Consider the following 18,191-nt stretch of genomic DNA (forward strand, 5'->3'; position numbering starts at 1 on the left):
ACATAGTCCCTGCCCTCATGCAGTTCACAGATTATTAGACAAGTCAACATTAATCAAAGAAGTAAACACATGCATGCAGAGTTAAAAGAGAGATAAAGTACTTGAAAGAAAAGTGACGGTTATAAAAACAAATAAAGGAAGGAATTGCCATAGAGAATGAAGACAAGGATAGCTTTTCAGTGAAAATGACAAGTGAGCTAGGTTGAAGAAAAGGGGAGAGATGAAGGAAGAAAGGAAGGAAGGAAATGGGAATTGGTCAGGCTTTGGTGGAAGAAAATACAGTCCAATATAGCCAAGTACTGAAAGCAAGGAGGGAAATAGAACAATAAAAGGCTAGAGAAGTACTAAAGCAGAGTTTTGACTATTAAAAATTACAACCTTGGTTCAGGAAACAATGAAAAATTATCAAATTATTCTGAGGGATATATTTTGTTTGTGTTATAAAAGATTACTTGGGCATGGATAAAGTAAAATGATAAGGCACTGATCTTGAATACAGTTGACCATGGTTCAATCTCCAGAAACGCATATGGTCCCCCAGGATGGCCTGGTCCCCCAATAAGCCCTGAACACTGCCAGGTGTTTTCCCCAAAACAAAACAAAAATTAAATTAACAATTCTTCTGGCTTATTTAGAAAACATATTTTAAGTGGTACGATTTGACCTAGGGCACTAATGTTAATTCAAAAAATATTTGGAAGGCAAAGCATTTTTTTTTTGTTATTGTTTGGTGGGTTTTTGTTTGTTCTGTTTGTTTAAGCCCAGCTTATTCTGGCTTTCTGTTCAAAATCACTCCTGGTGGAGCTTGGGGACCCATATGGGGTGTCAGGGATTGAACCCAGGTTAGTGACATGGAAGGCAAGCCCCCTACCTGCCATACTGTCCCATTCCTTTTTATTTGTTACACTAATTTTCCCACACTAAATCAGAGAAGTGAGATCTCAGGACAAACCACTGTCCTCAATATAAGCAAATAGGAGGGTACAGAGAATCCCAACTCAGCAGAATCCTCTGCATGTTAGGGTAGGAAAACAAAAACTGTAATGGGTAAATTGTTGCATATCAGTATGGACAACTCTGAGAGTTAAAATTCCTAAGTGACACCATCACTTGGGGATGGGGAAGCCAGAGTTTTGAGTTTTACTTCCTGGAGCTCTACAAAATCCTCATTGTGAATATCAGAGAAAAATCCTCCAACAAAAGATTTTGGCAATTAATCATCTATTTTTGTTTGTTTGTTTGTTGTTTGTTTGTTTGTTTGTTTGGAGTTCACACCTCATGGTGCTTAGGGCTTACTCCTGGCTCTGCATTCAGGGATCATTTTTGTTATGACTCAGGGATCACATGTGGTACCAGGGAGCAAAGCAGTGTCAGCCATATGCAAGATATGTTCCTTACCCACTGTACTATTTCTCTGACCCAAATGAATCACTTTTATGGAGGGGAGGAAGGGTTTGGGCCATAGTCACCAAAAGATTTAGACTTAATCTCAACACTTTACCCTGGTCCCTCATACTTTCATTACATTACTAAAGGCTCATTTACCTTAGTTGCTTTTACCCAGCCCATCATGTCCATATTTCAACAAAAATTTAAGGGCTTTGTAAATGATAAAAACCACAACTTGAAGAACAGGGAGATAACTTTGTATTTAGCATGCTTGACTGTGCAGGGATCCAGGTTTAATCCCCAGCACAGCATATACCCCTAAGCCCCACGAGGTGTGACCCTGGTGGCCACCAGCACCACTCAATCTGAGCAGCACTGTAAAGCCAGGTCCAAGCACTGAATCCCTCAGTCTGGTTGGCTGAATGCTACTGGGAGTGATCCCAGAATCCAGAGCATTCTTTGGGAGGTACTTTCCTTCCCTACTCTCAATAGAAAACACAGTATAAAGGGACAGATACCTTGGAATTACCAAACCAAGATAACATTTAAGACAACAGTAATTAATATGCTGAAGGCTCTCATGGATAAGGTACACAGCATGCAAGAACAGATGGACAGTGCAAGCATAGAAATGGAAATCCTAAGAAAAAGGAAGAGAAAGTTTAGAGATAACATTTTAACCTAAGTGGAGAATAAGTGCCTTTAATAAACTCATTAGAAGATTGGACACAGCTAAAAATTCTACTGGCTTAAGAATCTATCACCACATCTACTCCAGAAGGAATCCCAGTGGACAAGAGCTTCCACAAGTAAGGCCCTCCACACCCCCTTATATGGATTCCAGGACTAAATCTCCAGGCCACATGATGGCAGAGGTCCTGGGCTGTCCCTCCCTGGGTCCCTGCCTGCCCAGCAGGCTGGCGGTTATGCCCACAATTTCCCTCCAGGTGCCATCTTAGTGCACCAACAGCTCTGGCCCAGAGACTCCCAGTTGAATCCCAAAATGGATTAGTGCCATCCAGATGTCTCTGAAACCCAACCATTTACAATCTAGAAATTTACATTTACAGTCGCGGCCACTCGAGCTCTCATGATATTCAAAACGAGCAATGGAAAATAAATTATCTAGCATCTGCCCCTGGCAGGTAGGCTTGAATGGTGGTGGAAAAATTCAAGTAAAACATAATGCTCAAAATTAGAGAGAGAGTATTGAGGAAATTGTCTGCCATAGAGGTTGGGTGAGGACTGGGTGTGTGTGTGGGTGGGCGGGGGAGCGTGGAGATACTGGGGACACTGGTGGTGGAAAGTGTGCACTGGTGGAGGGATTATATGGCTGAATCTCAAATATGAAAACTTTGTAACTCTATCTCATGGTGATACAATAAGATAAGATAAAATAAAATTAAAGTAATGTGGAGTTTATGCCCAATTCAATCAGCTTAATCTATGCCTGAACAAATAGCAGTACTTGTACATTATTTTTTTAAAAAAAGAATCTATCACCAAAAATCTCTAAAACTGAAAAGCAAGGAAAACAAAGATCTTTTAAAAAATCACGTAATGTCCAAGGACTCTGTAACAATTGTAATATGGGTAATATACATGTAGTGGGAATGCCAGAAGAGAAGAAATATATGAAAAACTAATGACACAATTTTCCCAAATTATTATCAAACACCAAACCACATATTCAGAAAGCCCAAAGAATACCAAGAAGAAAACGTTTTTCCCCTCCCCAAAGATCCTATATCTAAGCATATAATTTCTAAACTACATAAAAATAATATTAAAAAAATCTCAAGAGAAGTCAGAAAGAGAAAAACATCTTGCCTATACAGGAATAAAGTAAGCATTAATACAATATTTTCTCAGAAATCACAAAACAAGAAGTGCTGAATTGAAGTAGTTTATGTGTTGAGAGAGAAGGAAAAAATACCAACTTAGAATTTTGTAGCCTTTGAAATTTTATTTATAAGTAAAGGAGAAATACTTTCTAAAACAAAAGTTGAGAGGAATAGTTGTTGTACTTATTATGCAAAAACTGTTTTAGAAGTTATTTAAAGAGATGAAAAATAAGTCAGATACATCTTCAAAAGGAGAAAAGTAACAGAGGGAATAAACAAAGGCAAGAACATCTTGTCTTACTCTTGAATTTTTTATGTTCTATATTCAATTGAATTTTTATTGGTTTATAATATTATGTAATTTCGGGGGGGTAGCTTAACCTCTCTAGGTATGTCTAATTATCATTCCCACCAGCAGAGTTCTAGAGTCTTTCCAAGATCATGACGACCCTCTTATTTTTCTAGCCTTTTCCCTATTCTTCTGATAAATGCTCTGGTTTTTCACAGGGTCCAGAAATTAGTTTTGTTTCTTGCCAGTTCATTTGCTTTAGTGATTCATATCCCACAGATGAGTGAAGTTTTTTGATGATCGCCTCTTATCTCCTTAACAATTTCACCTCATCTAATAGTGAAGGCCCTCAAGGTCCATCTATTTTTGTTCCAAAGAGCATCTTTAATCTTTTTTAATGGCTGAGAAGTATTACAATAAGTAATATATGTAAATATTTGTAAATTATATAGCTACAGATATCTATATAAATATATACAACATTTTATTCAGTCATCTGTTGATGGGCATTTAGGCTGAGTCTATTTAGAATAATGCTGCTATAAGATTTAGAATTAATGTATCATTTAGATAATAAGAGTAGCATTTCTGGATAATATAAACTTCCATTTAAAAATTTTTATTGAGGTAATATTAGCTTATAAGAGTGTAAAAATATTTATGTTTTAGGGATATAATACTACAATATCATGCTCACCCCAAATATCCTTCTACCACAGTTCATTGGACTCTTTCAAACCATCTCCCTTTCCAATTGGAAAAGGAAATTATGTTCTGAGACTAGGGGTTAGTTTTCACTGAAAATTATCTTTTCCCTTACTTTTCTTTTTTATATACTACATCATGAGAGATAACATTTATCTTACAAATATTAGATTTCCAATAACACATTTACAACTGATACATTGGTCAAAAAAAGAGATTTCCAAAGACACCCTAAAGTATTTTTAACTAAATGAAAACACAACTTATCAAAATTGGTGGTACATATCAAAAGCTGTGGTTAAAGAAAAATATGGCATGAGTATAGTATTTAAAAAATTAAAAAAAATAATATTAATGAAATTTGCTAAAATTCTATTTTAGTAAATTAGAAAAGGTAAGAAAATTGAATCCAAAATAAGCAGAAGGAAAAAAATAAAAATTTGTTCAGGAAAATGAAATTGAATATAAGAAATCAATGGAAATAAATAAAACTAAAATCTGGTTCTTTGAAAAGCTCAATAGAGTAAGAGGTAGTAATTTTTTGTATACCCAAAATATAAAGACTACTGTAAAAAATAAGCACATAACTTTAAAAAAATAGAAAAGATGAATAAAATTGGTATGCCCAACCAGGCTAACCCATAAATAATGAGAAAGGACACAAATTACTAGTATCTGTAACAAAAGAAGGAATATCACTACCGAATCAATGGATGCTAAAGAAAGGATAAAGGAATACTATGAACTACTCGATGCCCACACGTGTGATGACTGCAATGAAATAAACCAAATCATTTAAAAATACAGTTTATGAAAAAAAAAAAGAGGTATGAACTTGAAACAGCAGGACACGTGGGCAGTCTCAGGCCGGGCTCGATACCGGCTCGAGCTCCACCAAGATGCGACTCAGGTGGCCACACATTTGTGCGGCTGCTCAACTGCTGATCAACCACGATCCGGAGGCCAGCTAGACTACTTTTGGTACCAGCAACTGCTTGCAGCAATGTCTCTAGACTGTGAACTAAGTCATAGCTCCATGCTTCCCCAGGAAGGGAAGTGATGCAGTTTTTAACATAAATCTCCCTGGACTTAATTACTAAAATGCTAAAATAAAGAAATCCTAAACCACGCGGCCGCAATAGTGGCCGCACTACTTCATATTTCTTCATTCTCAGCAGTGGAAAACTAATTATCAAATGCTTTCTTGTCATAAGGGCTGTTTTGTGGGGGGAAACTCCAACAACAATAGTGAGTTTTGTGTTGAAATATGGAATGTAATTAAGGTAAAAAGAAAATGAAGTGAAATTTATTAGCTATGCAGGCAGGGGTGGGGGACCGGGAGGGTGGGAGGTATACTGGGGTTTTTGGTGGTGGAATATGGGCACTGGTGAAGGGACAGGTGTTCAAGCATTGTATAACTGAGACATAAGCCTGAAAACTTTGTAACTTTCCACATGGTGATTCAATAAGATAAATAATTTTTTAAAAAATGAAAATAAATAAAAAATAAAAATACAATTTGCCAAAACCTTCATAAGTGCTAGACAATCTAATATTAGACTTGCACTTATTAAAGAAATTGAATTAAGGATTAATATCTTTTTAAAATATAAAACACAAGGTCTAGGTGGATTCACTTCTTCTAAATAATAATTTGTACCAATTTTCTAGTCATTAATTCATTTTTGTAGATAATTTCACTCTAAACCCAAATCAAAGACATTGCAGAAAGACAACATTTCAGATTCATATCCCTCATAAACAAAGGTGCAAAATATTTCAACAAAAAATTATCAAATCAGGGGCTGGAGTGCTTGTACAGCAGGTAGGGTTCGATTCCCAGCATCACATATAGTCCCTTGAGCACCGCCAGGAGTAATTCCTGAGTGCAAAGCCAGGAGTAACTCCTGTGCATTACCAGGTGTGACAAAAAGCCAATATGTATTCTTTGTTGTTGTTCGTTTTTGGACCACACCAGTGGTGCCTGGGGCCTACTCCGAGCAAGTTGTCAAGGCAGGCTCTAACCAGTGCTTGAGGAGCCATGTGGTGCCTGGAATGGGACCCAGGGTTCTGATGAGGAAGATAAGCTCCAGCCCTATGAGCCATTTTTGCTGTCCTTTGTTTTTTTTTTTTTTTTTAGAAAAGTTCAATGCTATCTTTCACAGATTAAGTTGCAAAGAATTTTCTCTATTTTTTAAAAAAAAATCTTCTTTATCTTTTTGTGAATGGGCTGGAGCAATAGCACAGCAGGTAGGGTGTTTGCCTTGCATGCAGCAGACTTGGGTTTGATTTCTCTGCCCCTCTGGGAGAGCCCAGCAAGCTACCGAGAGTATCTCACTTGCACAGCAGAGCCTGGGAAGCTACCTGTGGCATATTTGTTATGCCAAAAACAGTAACAACAAGTCTCACAATGGAAACATTACTGGTGCCCGCTCAAGCAAATCGATGAAAAATGGGATGGCAGTGATATATATAATATATGTTATATCTCCACTCAGGGATTACTCCTAGTGGGGCTCAGAGGACCATGCGGGGCACTTAGGACTGAACTTGGGTTAGCTATGTGCAGGCAGGATGGATATGTCATTCCCAATGTCCTCCCTCCCGAAATCCGACATGCCATTTTGTCGGTAAAGATGCGTACAGCACCCGGTCCAGACAAGGTCAGACCTGAACACCTGAAGAATCTGCCACCAGTACTCATCAATACACTGGCTCGGCTCTTCACACGCTACCTGTCCGAATGCAAGGTTCTATCCCAATGGAAAACTAGCAGGACCATTCTGTTGTACAGGAAGGAAGGCATCCACAATATTGGCAACTATCGCCCAATCTGCCTGTTGTCCGTCATCTACAAGTTGTTCACTTCAGTCATCCTCAATAGAATAGGCAGAACACTAGACGAAGGACAACCAGGCGAGCAAGCCGGGTTTCGAAAAAGATTCAACACAGTCGACTATAACCACACGGTGACCACGCTCACTGAAGTTTCGAGAGAGTTCAAGATCCTGCTCTGTCTGACGTTCATCAATTTAAAGAAGGCCTTCGATTCTGTTGAGACTGAAGTGGTCATAGAAGCCCTAGTCAAACAGGGCATTCAAACTCAGTACCTCAAGATCCTCCATGAGCTGTATTACGGATTCACCACCAGGATCTCACCATTCTACAAGGAAGTGATCATTGACATGAAGAGAGGGGTTCGGCAAGGTGATACCATTTCACTGAAACTCTTCAGTGCCACCCTCAAGAACGCCATACGACGACTGGAGTGGGAAGCAATGGGAGTGAAGATAGACAGTTGGCAACTACACCACCTCTGCTTTGCTGATGACATCGTTCTCATAACACCAAACATTAGCCCAGCGGCACAAATGCTGGCTGACTCAGACCGCAAGTGTGGAAAGGTCAGACTGAAGCTGAATCTCAGCAAAACAATGTTCATGAAAAACGAACTAGTCCCTGATGTTCCATTTGCTCTCAATGGAACAAACATCTCCAAATGCAGCAGCTATGTGTACCTGGGTCAAGAACTCAACATGAGGAACAACTTGGTGCCAGAACTTCGAAGGAGGAAGAGAGCAGTGTGGAATGCCTTCAAGAGCGTCAAAGAAGTGGTTAAGAGGACAAAGAACCTCTGGCTCCGAGCACATCTTTTTGACTCCACTGTTCTTCCTGCACTAACACACACCTCAGAGAGCTGGGCCCTATGAAAACACAATGAGAACGCTGTTCGGGTCTCCCAAAGAGGACTTGAAAGAGCTATGCTTGGAGTATCACGTTTCACTCAAGTGAGAGAAGGAATCCAGAGTTCAGACCTCCATCCATGGTCAAGAATGAGGGACACTGTCTCATTTGCCAAGGTGTCAAAAATCAGATGGGCCAGACACATAATGCGATTCAGAGACGACCGCTGGGCTAGAGCTGTTACCGACTAGATTCCACGGGATGTCAAAAGACCGCGTGGCTGCCCACCAACGAGATAGTCAGACTTCTTCATCAAAACCTTGAATGAATGATTTGAGGCTCTTAAAAAACAATTTTATATCATTTAATGGAATTTATATTGTGATTTTTAGAAGGACTGAAATAGGAGTAGGTATAGTAGGAAAGAATAGAGGTAAAACAAAGAGGATAGAGATAAAATATAATATGAGATTGCCTTTTCTTTGTCCAGTGATGAAACATGATAAACTGAAGAGTTTTTTTGACAGTTGCTTTTTTTTGTTTGTTTGTTTTTTTGCTTTTTGGGGTCACACCAGGTGATGCTCAGAGGTTACTCCTGTCTCATGCACTCAGGAATTACCCCTGGTGGTACTCAGGGGACCGTATGGGATGCTGGGAATTGAACCCAGGTCAGCCGCATGCAAGGCAAATGCCCTGCCCGCTGTGCTATTGCTCCAGCCCCCTGTGTTATTTTTTAAAGAAGATGATTTTTAAAAGTTAAACACAATGTGGTTATGGTGATCTCATTAAATTGTATTTGAAGATTAAGTAATTCAGAAAAAGGATTTAACTCAGTTTCACATAGTAACTACTATTAACACTGCTCATGATACAACTACTAAACTATTGGAGTTTCTATTTCAGACCCATTGCATTAGAATAATTCTTCATCCCCTTCCCTCCCCGCCCCCAATCTCACAAAGAGTCTTACACCTTAAATAGCTCATGTAAGGGAATAAGCAGGTAATGGCAGCCAACCTTGAAGCAAGTAAGAAAAAAAAAATGCTAAAACAGCCTTGGGGAACGGGAATGGCTAACCCTTTCTCTTTCTCTCTTTTTATTTTTTGCAGTATAATAGGAAACTTGATGGTTAACTTGGGGGAATAGCAGTAAAATACACAAATTAGAAAAGTTAAACTGTGAGGGTAAACAGGGCGGTAAAATAGAGATATTTTATGTATTTTGGTATGTTCTTCACAGGTGTATTTCTTTTTTTTTTTTTCCATTTAAAATCTAGCTCTACTGTTTGTTTTGGATTTTCGATCCCTAATTCTCCTCTGGAATGGGACACAGATTGTCCCAGGAAAATGAGCAAATTATCACCTAGTGGCCTGTTCTTCAAGGTGCTGACACCAGAGAACAGAGAGGAAACATGAGCCAAACTCTTGCCTTCACGTTAATTCAACAAGTATTAAATTGGGAGTTGATGCCAGGCATTATTCTAGTGTCTGAGGTTATAGAACGGCTAACACAAAATGACAAGCTTAAAAATAAAACTAGGGAAGTGTCAACTTGGAAACTTGAGTCTTCCCCAGGTGGCATTGTGTTTCAATGTGGCTATTTTACTTTGGTTTGTCTTAGATCATAGATGAAGAAGAAACCCAATTTATGAGCAACTGCCCTGTAGCGGTCACAGAGAGCACCCCTCGGAGGAGGACACGGATCCAGGTGTTCTGGATTGCACCGCCAGCAGGAACAGGCTGTGTGATTCTCAAGTAAGTGCATGTGGGTGCCTGATGACTCTTCATTCCCTTTCCCCATGGCCTATCAAATGGTGTGGTTGCAGAAAGGAAAGTGGCTTTGTGGGGGCATCAAATCTGTTGCATCATTTCCTGGGTCTCGGTTATCTTGACTTTCTAAAATGGGACTGTGGTCCTTGTTGTTGATAGGCTGCAAAGAGAATTCTGTGCCTGAATCTCAGTTTACAACTAACAAGATGACTCTCTGGGCTACTGTCAGTGTCCTAGATATATTGGTACTGGGACTGGTAAAGAAAAGTTATGAACCAAGTGAGGGTGATTTTTACTGTTCTCTAACTGGAATTTAATATCCAGCATCTGTGCAAGGTTTACCTGAGCCTTGACTATAACCTCCATTATCCCTGGACTCTGATTCATAGTCCTGTCTTCCTTCTTCCATCAAAAGTGCTCTCTTGGGGCTGGAGCGACAGCACAGTGGGTAGGGTAGGTCACCTGGCATGCGGTCGACACAGGTTCGATTCCCAGCATCCCATATGGTCCCCCAAGCACCTCCAGGAGTAATTTCTGAGAGCAGAGCCAGTAGTAACCCCTGTGCATCGCTGGGTGTGACCCAAAAAAAGGAAAAAAGTGCTCTCTTGGAGCTGGAAAATGCCAGGATTATTTCCTGTGCACAGAGCCAGGAATAACCCATGAATATCGCTAGATGTGGGCCCAAAAACATAAAAAATAAAAAACATATAGGGTTCTCTTGGGCCCTTTCCTATTTGGCTAATGGTCCCTCCCTTTGGTGAGTTATAATAATTGATAAAAGGTTTTTACCAGCCAATAGTATTCCTCAAAGGTATCTCAAATCTGTATCTAAAGAATTGTATAATATCGAATGGTGCTCAGGGGTAAAGAGTTGTGAAGGAAACCAGTTTTCATGGTTGAAAAGATTTGGGAGATCCCATCTACACCATTCCTCTCTTCATATTCATAATACACATTAACTTATTGGAGGCTTTGCAAAGACTTCCTAAAATGATATCTCTTTAACTTGGTTTCAGCCAACTTTCCCCAAATGTATTTGAATGCAGAGATCCGTTTTTTGCTGACATGTTTTTTAACATTTACCAATTGAAAAGCACAAAAGCACAGCATTCACCTATTTTAAATAGATTTAAAGACTGTTTAAAGAGAGACTCAGAATTTTAAGATTTCAGGCAAGTAAATAGGCATAAGTAGCTGAGGGGATTCCAAGTGCTCCAAGCCATTTTTCCATGCAGGGAGAAGCTGGAACCATCTTCCCAACCATTTTCCATTACCACAGAATACCCTAAAGACTTTATTTATGTATCTGCTTTATTTGCCTGCAATTCTGCCCACGGATATCTCAACAGTACTATAATGGGTTTGACTCTAGCCTACATCTGCGAAGAAGTTGATAAGGAGACATTCCACTTAAGCATTCCAGTTCCTGCAGTTTCTGGATGTGTGGAGCCTAGCTTGTGAAACAAAGCTCACACAAATGTTTGGAAACCTCTATTTTCCAGACTCAGCCCTTTCTTTGTCTGGCTTCATTATGCTGCCACCTATCCGGGTATTATTTCTGTCTTATCTTAATGTAAGTTGAGCAGCCTCAGATTTCTTGGGAAGTTTGATTCCTGGCATTAATCTGCAGTGGTAATTAACAATCAATTAGCCAGGGGAGAGGGGTCAAGGAAAGAGCGCAAAGGACTAGTGCACGTGTTTTACCTGCAGTAGGGAGGGCTTTGATCCTCTGCATCTCATGCATGGTCCCCTGAACCCCTCCTGGTGTGACCCTCAGCACTCTGTCAGAAGTAGCCCTTGAACACTGCCAGCTGTGACCCCAAAACAAAACAATAACAAAAATTTAACAGTATAATATTTTTAATGGAAACATATATAAATTCAACCTACAGCATGTGTCCAATGTCTAGTTTAAATGTGGCAGAAGGCCTTAGGGAGATTAAAAAAAAAAAAAAGACCACTGAGATGAGAACAGGTACAGGCAGTTTTTTCCAGAGCTTGCTATGTACTATGTACTGATGGAGTCAGTTGTCATCACTAGTACTTGACAGAGACTCAAAGACAGAAATAGGAAACCTTTATATTTAAAAAGAAGGGGAGGTTGTCAATACTTTTTACATATATGTGTGTGTGTGTGTGTGTGTGTGTGTGTGTGTGTGTGTATTCTAACCTTGGTGTTGTGGGGGCCACTTCTGGCTATATTCAGGAGTCACCATGGCCATGCTCAGGGGTTCTTCTGGGGAGCAGCACGTGGTCCTGGGCACTCAGGTCCTTATACCTACAAGACAATGCATGTACTCTACCATTGAGCACCTACAACCCTCTCCCTGCAGGACTTTCTGAGTCAGCGTTGTAGGAATGGAGAACTGGAAAGCAGTTATCTAAAAGTGGAGGATCTATGGGCTGAATTGGAGAGCATTTTTGGCTTTCTCTGGTAAACCCTGAGTTGCAAGTAGGGGAGGCAGTAATGATAAAAACTAAGAAAAGTTGGCCACGATTGGTCAAGACCTAAAGGTCTGGACTTCTGAATGCTGAATTTGTGGTTTAGAGTCACAGTGAGTCACTACAAAGTTTGGGGGCCAGAGTTTTCTTGTCACTGATATATGTCTGTCCATGTAAAAATACAATTAAGGCATTATCAGCTGGGAAACTAGTTTATCAGCCTGGAGTCTAGGTTCCCAGCTGGACTTTCTATCACCACTGCGTCACATTCCAGGTGCTTCCCTTCCCCCCGCCCCCCCACCACTGGCAGCTCCATCACTTTGTGGAGCCTGGGGCTCCGAAGAAGATAGCTGGAAAAAGTAAGATCTAAGTGATGAGTCTTCCTGTCTTAAAAACGCTTATCCCTCTGGCAGAGATGCTGGTTTTCTTTGATTTATTGTTCTCACAAACCAGAAACATTTGATCTTCTAGTGGAAGCCAGAAAGCCATCTCTTATTTACCCATTAACAATAAACATATGTGGACATATGTTTATCCATTAATGATGAACAAATGTGACTTATTCATTCGTTCTTTCAAAAAGCATAATTGAGCTTTTATTTGTTTCTATTGCTTTCAGCGTATATACAGGCAGTTGAGGTAGGTTCTTGGTGCTTGAGGTTCTCATGGGTCAAATGGAAGAGAAATAAAATATCACTGATATTGTTGTGTACCAGGAACCCAGCTGCACATCTAGCAGGCTTTAGCTAATTTAATCTTCACAACAATCTACCCTCATTTTATTGAGGAGTATACAGGCTCTTGGGAATTAAGCAAGTTTATTGAAGTAACGTTTTTTTCAAACTTTAAAGTCCATGTTCTTTTGTTCTTTCATGCTTGTTTATTTATTAAGGAATTAATTATAAGCTGAACTATTCATTAAAGAAGTAATTTAGGGTTCAGAGAGATAGTATTTCCAGTAACGCTCTTGCCTTGCATTCAGCTGACCTGAATTCAATCCCTGGCACCCATATGTTCCCCAAGTCCTGCCACAAGAGACCACTGAGCACAGAGCTTCGAGTAAGCCCTGAGCAGAGTCAGGTGTGACCCAAAACAAAATAAAAATAAATAATCTTATAGGTAGAAAATAAGTACATTCACACTGTAAAATTTCAAACAATGTAGAAAATATAAAAAAGGTGAAAAATCCCTGATGTTACCATCCCAGACTCTTCTACCCAGAAATGTTAGATGGAGCCTAGTATATACTCTTTAGAGTTTTATCAGGCATTCTTATACATTTAAGTAACAAAACATGTTCTACCCTATACCAGTGGTTTATAATCTTTGTATAACGGTGGTGGCAATTGAAAATCACTGATCAACATAGTATCCCAAAATTTGCATAGTTTTTACAAAATAAAATGTGTTAGAATTAGTTTCAGGTCAGCACATATAGAGCTATCTCTTTTGTAAAAGCACAGTTGCCTATACTCTGTATTAGGAATGCATTATTTATAGTTATATACATTTAAATTGTTTCCAGTTTTTTATTGTTGCAAATAATTTCATGTTGAACATCCTAATATGCAAGTTTTGAGCAAATATGCAAGTTTTTGTCCCTGTTAGTTGCCAAGAAATGTGATCATAGGCAATGCACATTTATAATTTTAATAGACATTTCCAGATTTTTCTTCCAAGATCTTGCCAATGTAAACACTCTCTGACTGTGAACAAGAAAGCCTATTTCCTTACTTGCTTAAGAAATTCTTGATATTATCAATATTTAAAGTTTTGCCAAATTGATCATTAAAAATAGTATCTTATACTAATTTAAATTTTCCTGATTACTAGTAATATTAAGAATCTTTTTGAGGGGGAGGGTTACCCCTGTGGTGTTCAGGGCTTACTTCTGGCTCTGCAATCAGGGATTAATCCAGGTGGTGTTTAGGGAATCTGTGGGATTCCATGGATAGAATCTGGGTTAGCCACATGCAAGGTAAATGTTCTATGCACTGTACTATCTCTTGGGCAAGAATCTTTTCATTTATTTTTCCTATTTTAGTTTATCTTATATGGCAAAGAAGAAGAAGATAAACTAGAATAGGAAAAATTAATGAAAGATTCTTGCCCAGAGAGATAGTACAGTGGATAGAGCCTTTACCTTGCATGTGGCAGAGCCTGGCGAGCTCCCCATGGAGTATTTGATATGCCAAAACCAGTAACAATAACAGATCTCATTCCCCTGACCCTGAAAGAGCCTCCAATCATTGGGAAAAACGAGTAAGGAGAGACTGCTAAAATCTCAGGGCTGGGACGAATGGAGATGTTACTGGTGCCCACTAGAGTAAATCGATGAAAAATGGGATGACAATGATACAGTGATACATCTTCTGTGAACGGCTTATTAATAATTTTTCCATTTTTCTAATTACAGAATCTTTTTAATTTTTATTTTTAAAATATTTAAATATCATCATCATCATCATCATCATCCCATTGATCGTTGAATTTCTCTAGTGGTCTCAGTAACGTCTCCATGCATCCTAGCCCTGAGATTTTAGATGCCTCTCTCTGCTCATCCTTTCCAACGATGCAGCATTGGAGGCTCTTTCAGGGTCAAGGGAATGAGACCCAGATTGTTACTGGTTTTGGCATATTAATACACCATGGGGACCTTGCCAGGGTGTCCCATGTGGGCAGGAAACTCCTGCTACTTTGCCAGGTTCTCCCAGAGGAGAAGTAGGCTATAAGATATCGAGCAGCCATGAATTTAAATATACAAGTATATAAAACTTCATGTATAAAATTTATTTTATATGTAACTTTACACATAAAGTATATAATTTTACATATTTAAAACACATGGATTTGCAAAATGGATTAAAGACCTCAACATTAGACCACAAACCATAAGGTACATTGAAGACAAGGTCGGCAAAACCCTCCACGATATTGAAGATAAAGGTATCTTCAAAGGTGACACAGAACTAAGCAATCTAGTAAAAACAGAGATCAACAAATGGGACTACATTAAACTAAAAAGCTTTTGCACCGCAAAAGATACAGTGACCAGAACCCAAAGACTATCTACAGAATGGGAAAGGATATTTACACAATACCCATCAGATAAGGGGTTGATATCAATGGTATATAAAGCACTGGTTGAACTCTACAAGAAGAAAACATCCAACCCCATCAAAAAATGGGGCGAAGAAATGAACAGAAACTTTACCAAAGAAGAAATACGAATGGCCAAAAGGCACATGAAAAAGTGCTCTACATCACTAATCATCAGAGAGATGCAGATCAAAACAACCACAAGATACCACCTCACACCACAGAGACTAGCGCACATCCAAAAGAACAAAAGCAACCGCTGTTGGAGAGGATGTGGCGAGAAAGGGACCCTTCTACACTGCTGGTGGGAATGCCCACTGGTTCAGCCCTTCTGGAAAACAATATGGACGATTCTCAAAAAATTAGAAATTGAGCTCCCATTTGACCCAGCAATACCACTGCTGGGAATATATCCCAGAGAGGCAAAAAAGTATAATCGAAATGGCATCTGCACATGTATGTTCATCGCAGCACTGTTTACAATAGCCAGAATCTGGAAAAAACCCGAATGCCCTAGAACGGATGACTGGTTGAGGAAACTTTGGTACATCTATACAATGGAATACTATGCAGCTGTTAGAAAAAAGGAGGTCACAAATTTTTTATTTAAGTGGATCGGCATGAAAAGTTTCATGCTAAGTGAAATGAGTCAGAAAGAGAGAGACAGACATAGAAAGATTGCACTCATCTATGACATATAGAATAACAGAGCGGGAGACTAACACCCAAGAATTGTAGAAACAACTACCAGGAGGTTGACTCCATGGCTAGGAGGCTGGCCTCACATTCTGGGGAAAGGGCAACTCAGAGAAGGGATCACCAACTATAATGTAGTCGAAGGCCATGTGGGAGAAGGGAGTTGCGGGCTGAATGAGGGCTAGAGACTGAGCACAGTGGCCACTCAACACCTTTATTGCAAACCACAATAGCTAATTAGAGGGAGAGAACAGAAGGGAATGCCCTGCCACAGTGACAGGGTGGGGTGGGGGGGAGATGGGATTGGGGAGGATGGGAGGGATGCTGAGTTTACTGGTGGTGGAATATGGGCACTGGTGAAGGGATGGGTTCCCGAACTTTGTATGGGGGAAGCATAAGCACAGATGTGTATAAATCCGTAACTGTACCCTCATGGTGATTCATTAATTAAAAATAAATAAATTTATTTAAAAAAAAACACATGGATTTGAATGTTATATTTACATAGTCCACATATTAACACCAGTTATAAATTTCAAATATATTTTACACTTTTTTTTTTGCCTGGTTGCCCCTTGTGATGCACAAGCAACCCAGGACCACTCCTGGCACTATAGAACTGATGATTCGCTGCTCAACCTGGAACTTAGAAAAATTAGTCTTTACCTTGAGGGCTGTAATGAATTTAGTTAAAGAAAATGATTTCAGGGACCAGAACAATAGTACAGCAGGTAAGGCATTTGCCTTGCCCACAGCCAATGTGGGTTTAATACCTGGCACTCCATATGGTTTCCAAAATACCACTAGGAGTGATCCTTGAGTGTAGAGTCAGGAGTAAACCCTGAGCACCACCAGGTGTGGCCCCCAAACAAACAAACAAACAAAAAATTATTTCAGGTACAGGACAGAGCAAAAACAGTGGTGAGAAATTGAAGGCCTCTGAAGACCAGAGTCTATTGCTAAATCATAAAGGTTCTCCAATGTCAAGATTAAGCCAGGGGCTGGAGTGATAGCACAGAGGGTAAGGCGTTTGCCTTGCACGCTGCCGACCCGGGTTCGAATCCCAGCATCCCATATGGTCCCCTGAGCACCACCAAGGGTGATTCCTGAGTGCATCAGCCAGGAGTGACCCTGTGCATCGCCGGGTGTGACCCAAAAAGCAAAAAAAAAAAAAAAAAAAAAAGATTAAGCCACCGAATGAAATTCAAGAAGAACAAGGGCGCTATTAGTGGTGATTAAGCAGTGGATGTGACAGAATGGAAAGAAGTTTCATTTAAAAGTCAGCAAGGGTGGATTAAAGACCTTGAAATTAGACAAGAATCCATAAAGTACTCTGAAGAAAACATCACCAGAACGTGCCAGGAAACTGGCCATGCAGGTGTTTTCAATAAGATGACCACAGAGGCAAACACAATAAAACCAAAAACAAACTAATAGAACTAGAGCAAATTTAAAAGTTTCTACAGAGCAAAAGAAACTCGAGTTATAATATAAAGACACCTTGAGGCTGGAGAAGGTACAGCTGGCAGGCCCTTGCCTTGCATATGGCTCACTCAGGTTCAATTCCTGGAGCCCTCTTTAGAGTGATTCCTGAGCAAAGAGCTGGGAGTAAGCCCTGAACTTTGCCATTGGGTATGACCAAAACAAAAGAAAAAGACAATCTACAGAATAGAGAGATTATTTGCACACAATATATTAGATAGAACTAATATCCAAGATCTATAGAACACTCACAAAACTTAAAGAAAAAAATCCAAAAGTCATATCAAAAATAGGGCAAAGGGATAAACACTTCCCGAAGAAGACATACAGACAATAGGCACATCAAAAATTGCTCTTGGTCGCTAGGGAAATACAAATCAAAATAAACTAGAGATCTCATCTCATCTCAATGATATGTGAGAATGGCACAATTCAAAAAGTCTGGAAACAATGTTGGTGGAGTTGTGGTGAGAAAGTAATCTTTGTCCGCTGTTGCTGGGAATATCGCCTAGTTCAACTCTATGAAAAGCAATGTGGAGATCGCTATACTAAAATAAGAAAATAGCACAGCGAGTAGGGTGTTTGCCTTGCACGCAGCTGACCCGAGTTCGATTCCTCCGTCCCTCTTGGAGAGCCCTGCAAGTTACTGAGAGTATCTCACCCACACGGCAGAGCCTGGCAAGCTACCCATATTGGCATACCTGATATGCCAGAAACAGTAACAACAAGTCTCACAATGGAGACGTTACTGGTGCCTGCACGAGCAAATGATGAGCAACGGGATAACAGTGA

The 18,191-nt window shown here is 39.7% G+C and overlaps 1 protein-coding gene across 1 annotated transcript in view; it reads left to right on the top strand.

Annotated features, from left to right (window-relative positions):
• The window catches only part of SPON1 (spondin 1), a 321,507-nt gene that overhangs the window by 78,548 nt on the left and 224,768 nt on the right, over positions 1 to 18,191 (top strand). Inside the window, exon 3 of the mRNA XM_004613582.2 lies at positions 9,532 to 9,665. Within this exon, the coding sequence (XP_004613639.1) occupies positions 9,532 to 9,665 (134 nt within the window). The remainder of the gene's footprint in view (positions 1 to 9,531; positions 9,666 to 18,191) is intronic.

This window comes from Sorex araneus, chromosome 6, assembly GCF_027595985.1.
Source record: "Sorex araneus isolate mSorAra2 chromosome 6, mSorAra2.pri, whole genome shotgun sequence".
In the NCBI taxonomy this organism is placed as follows: Eukaryota; Metazoa; Chordata; class Mammalia; order Eulipotyphla; family Soricidae; genus Sorex; species Sorex araneus.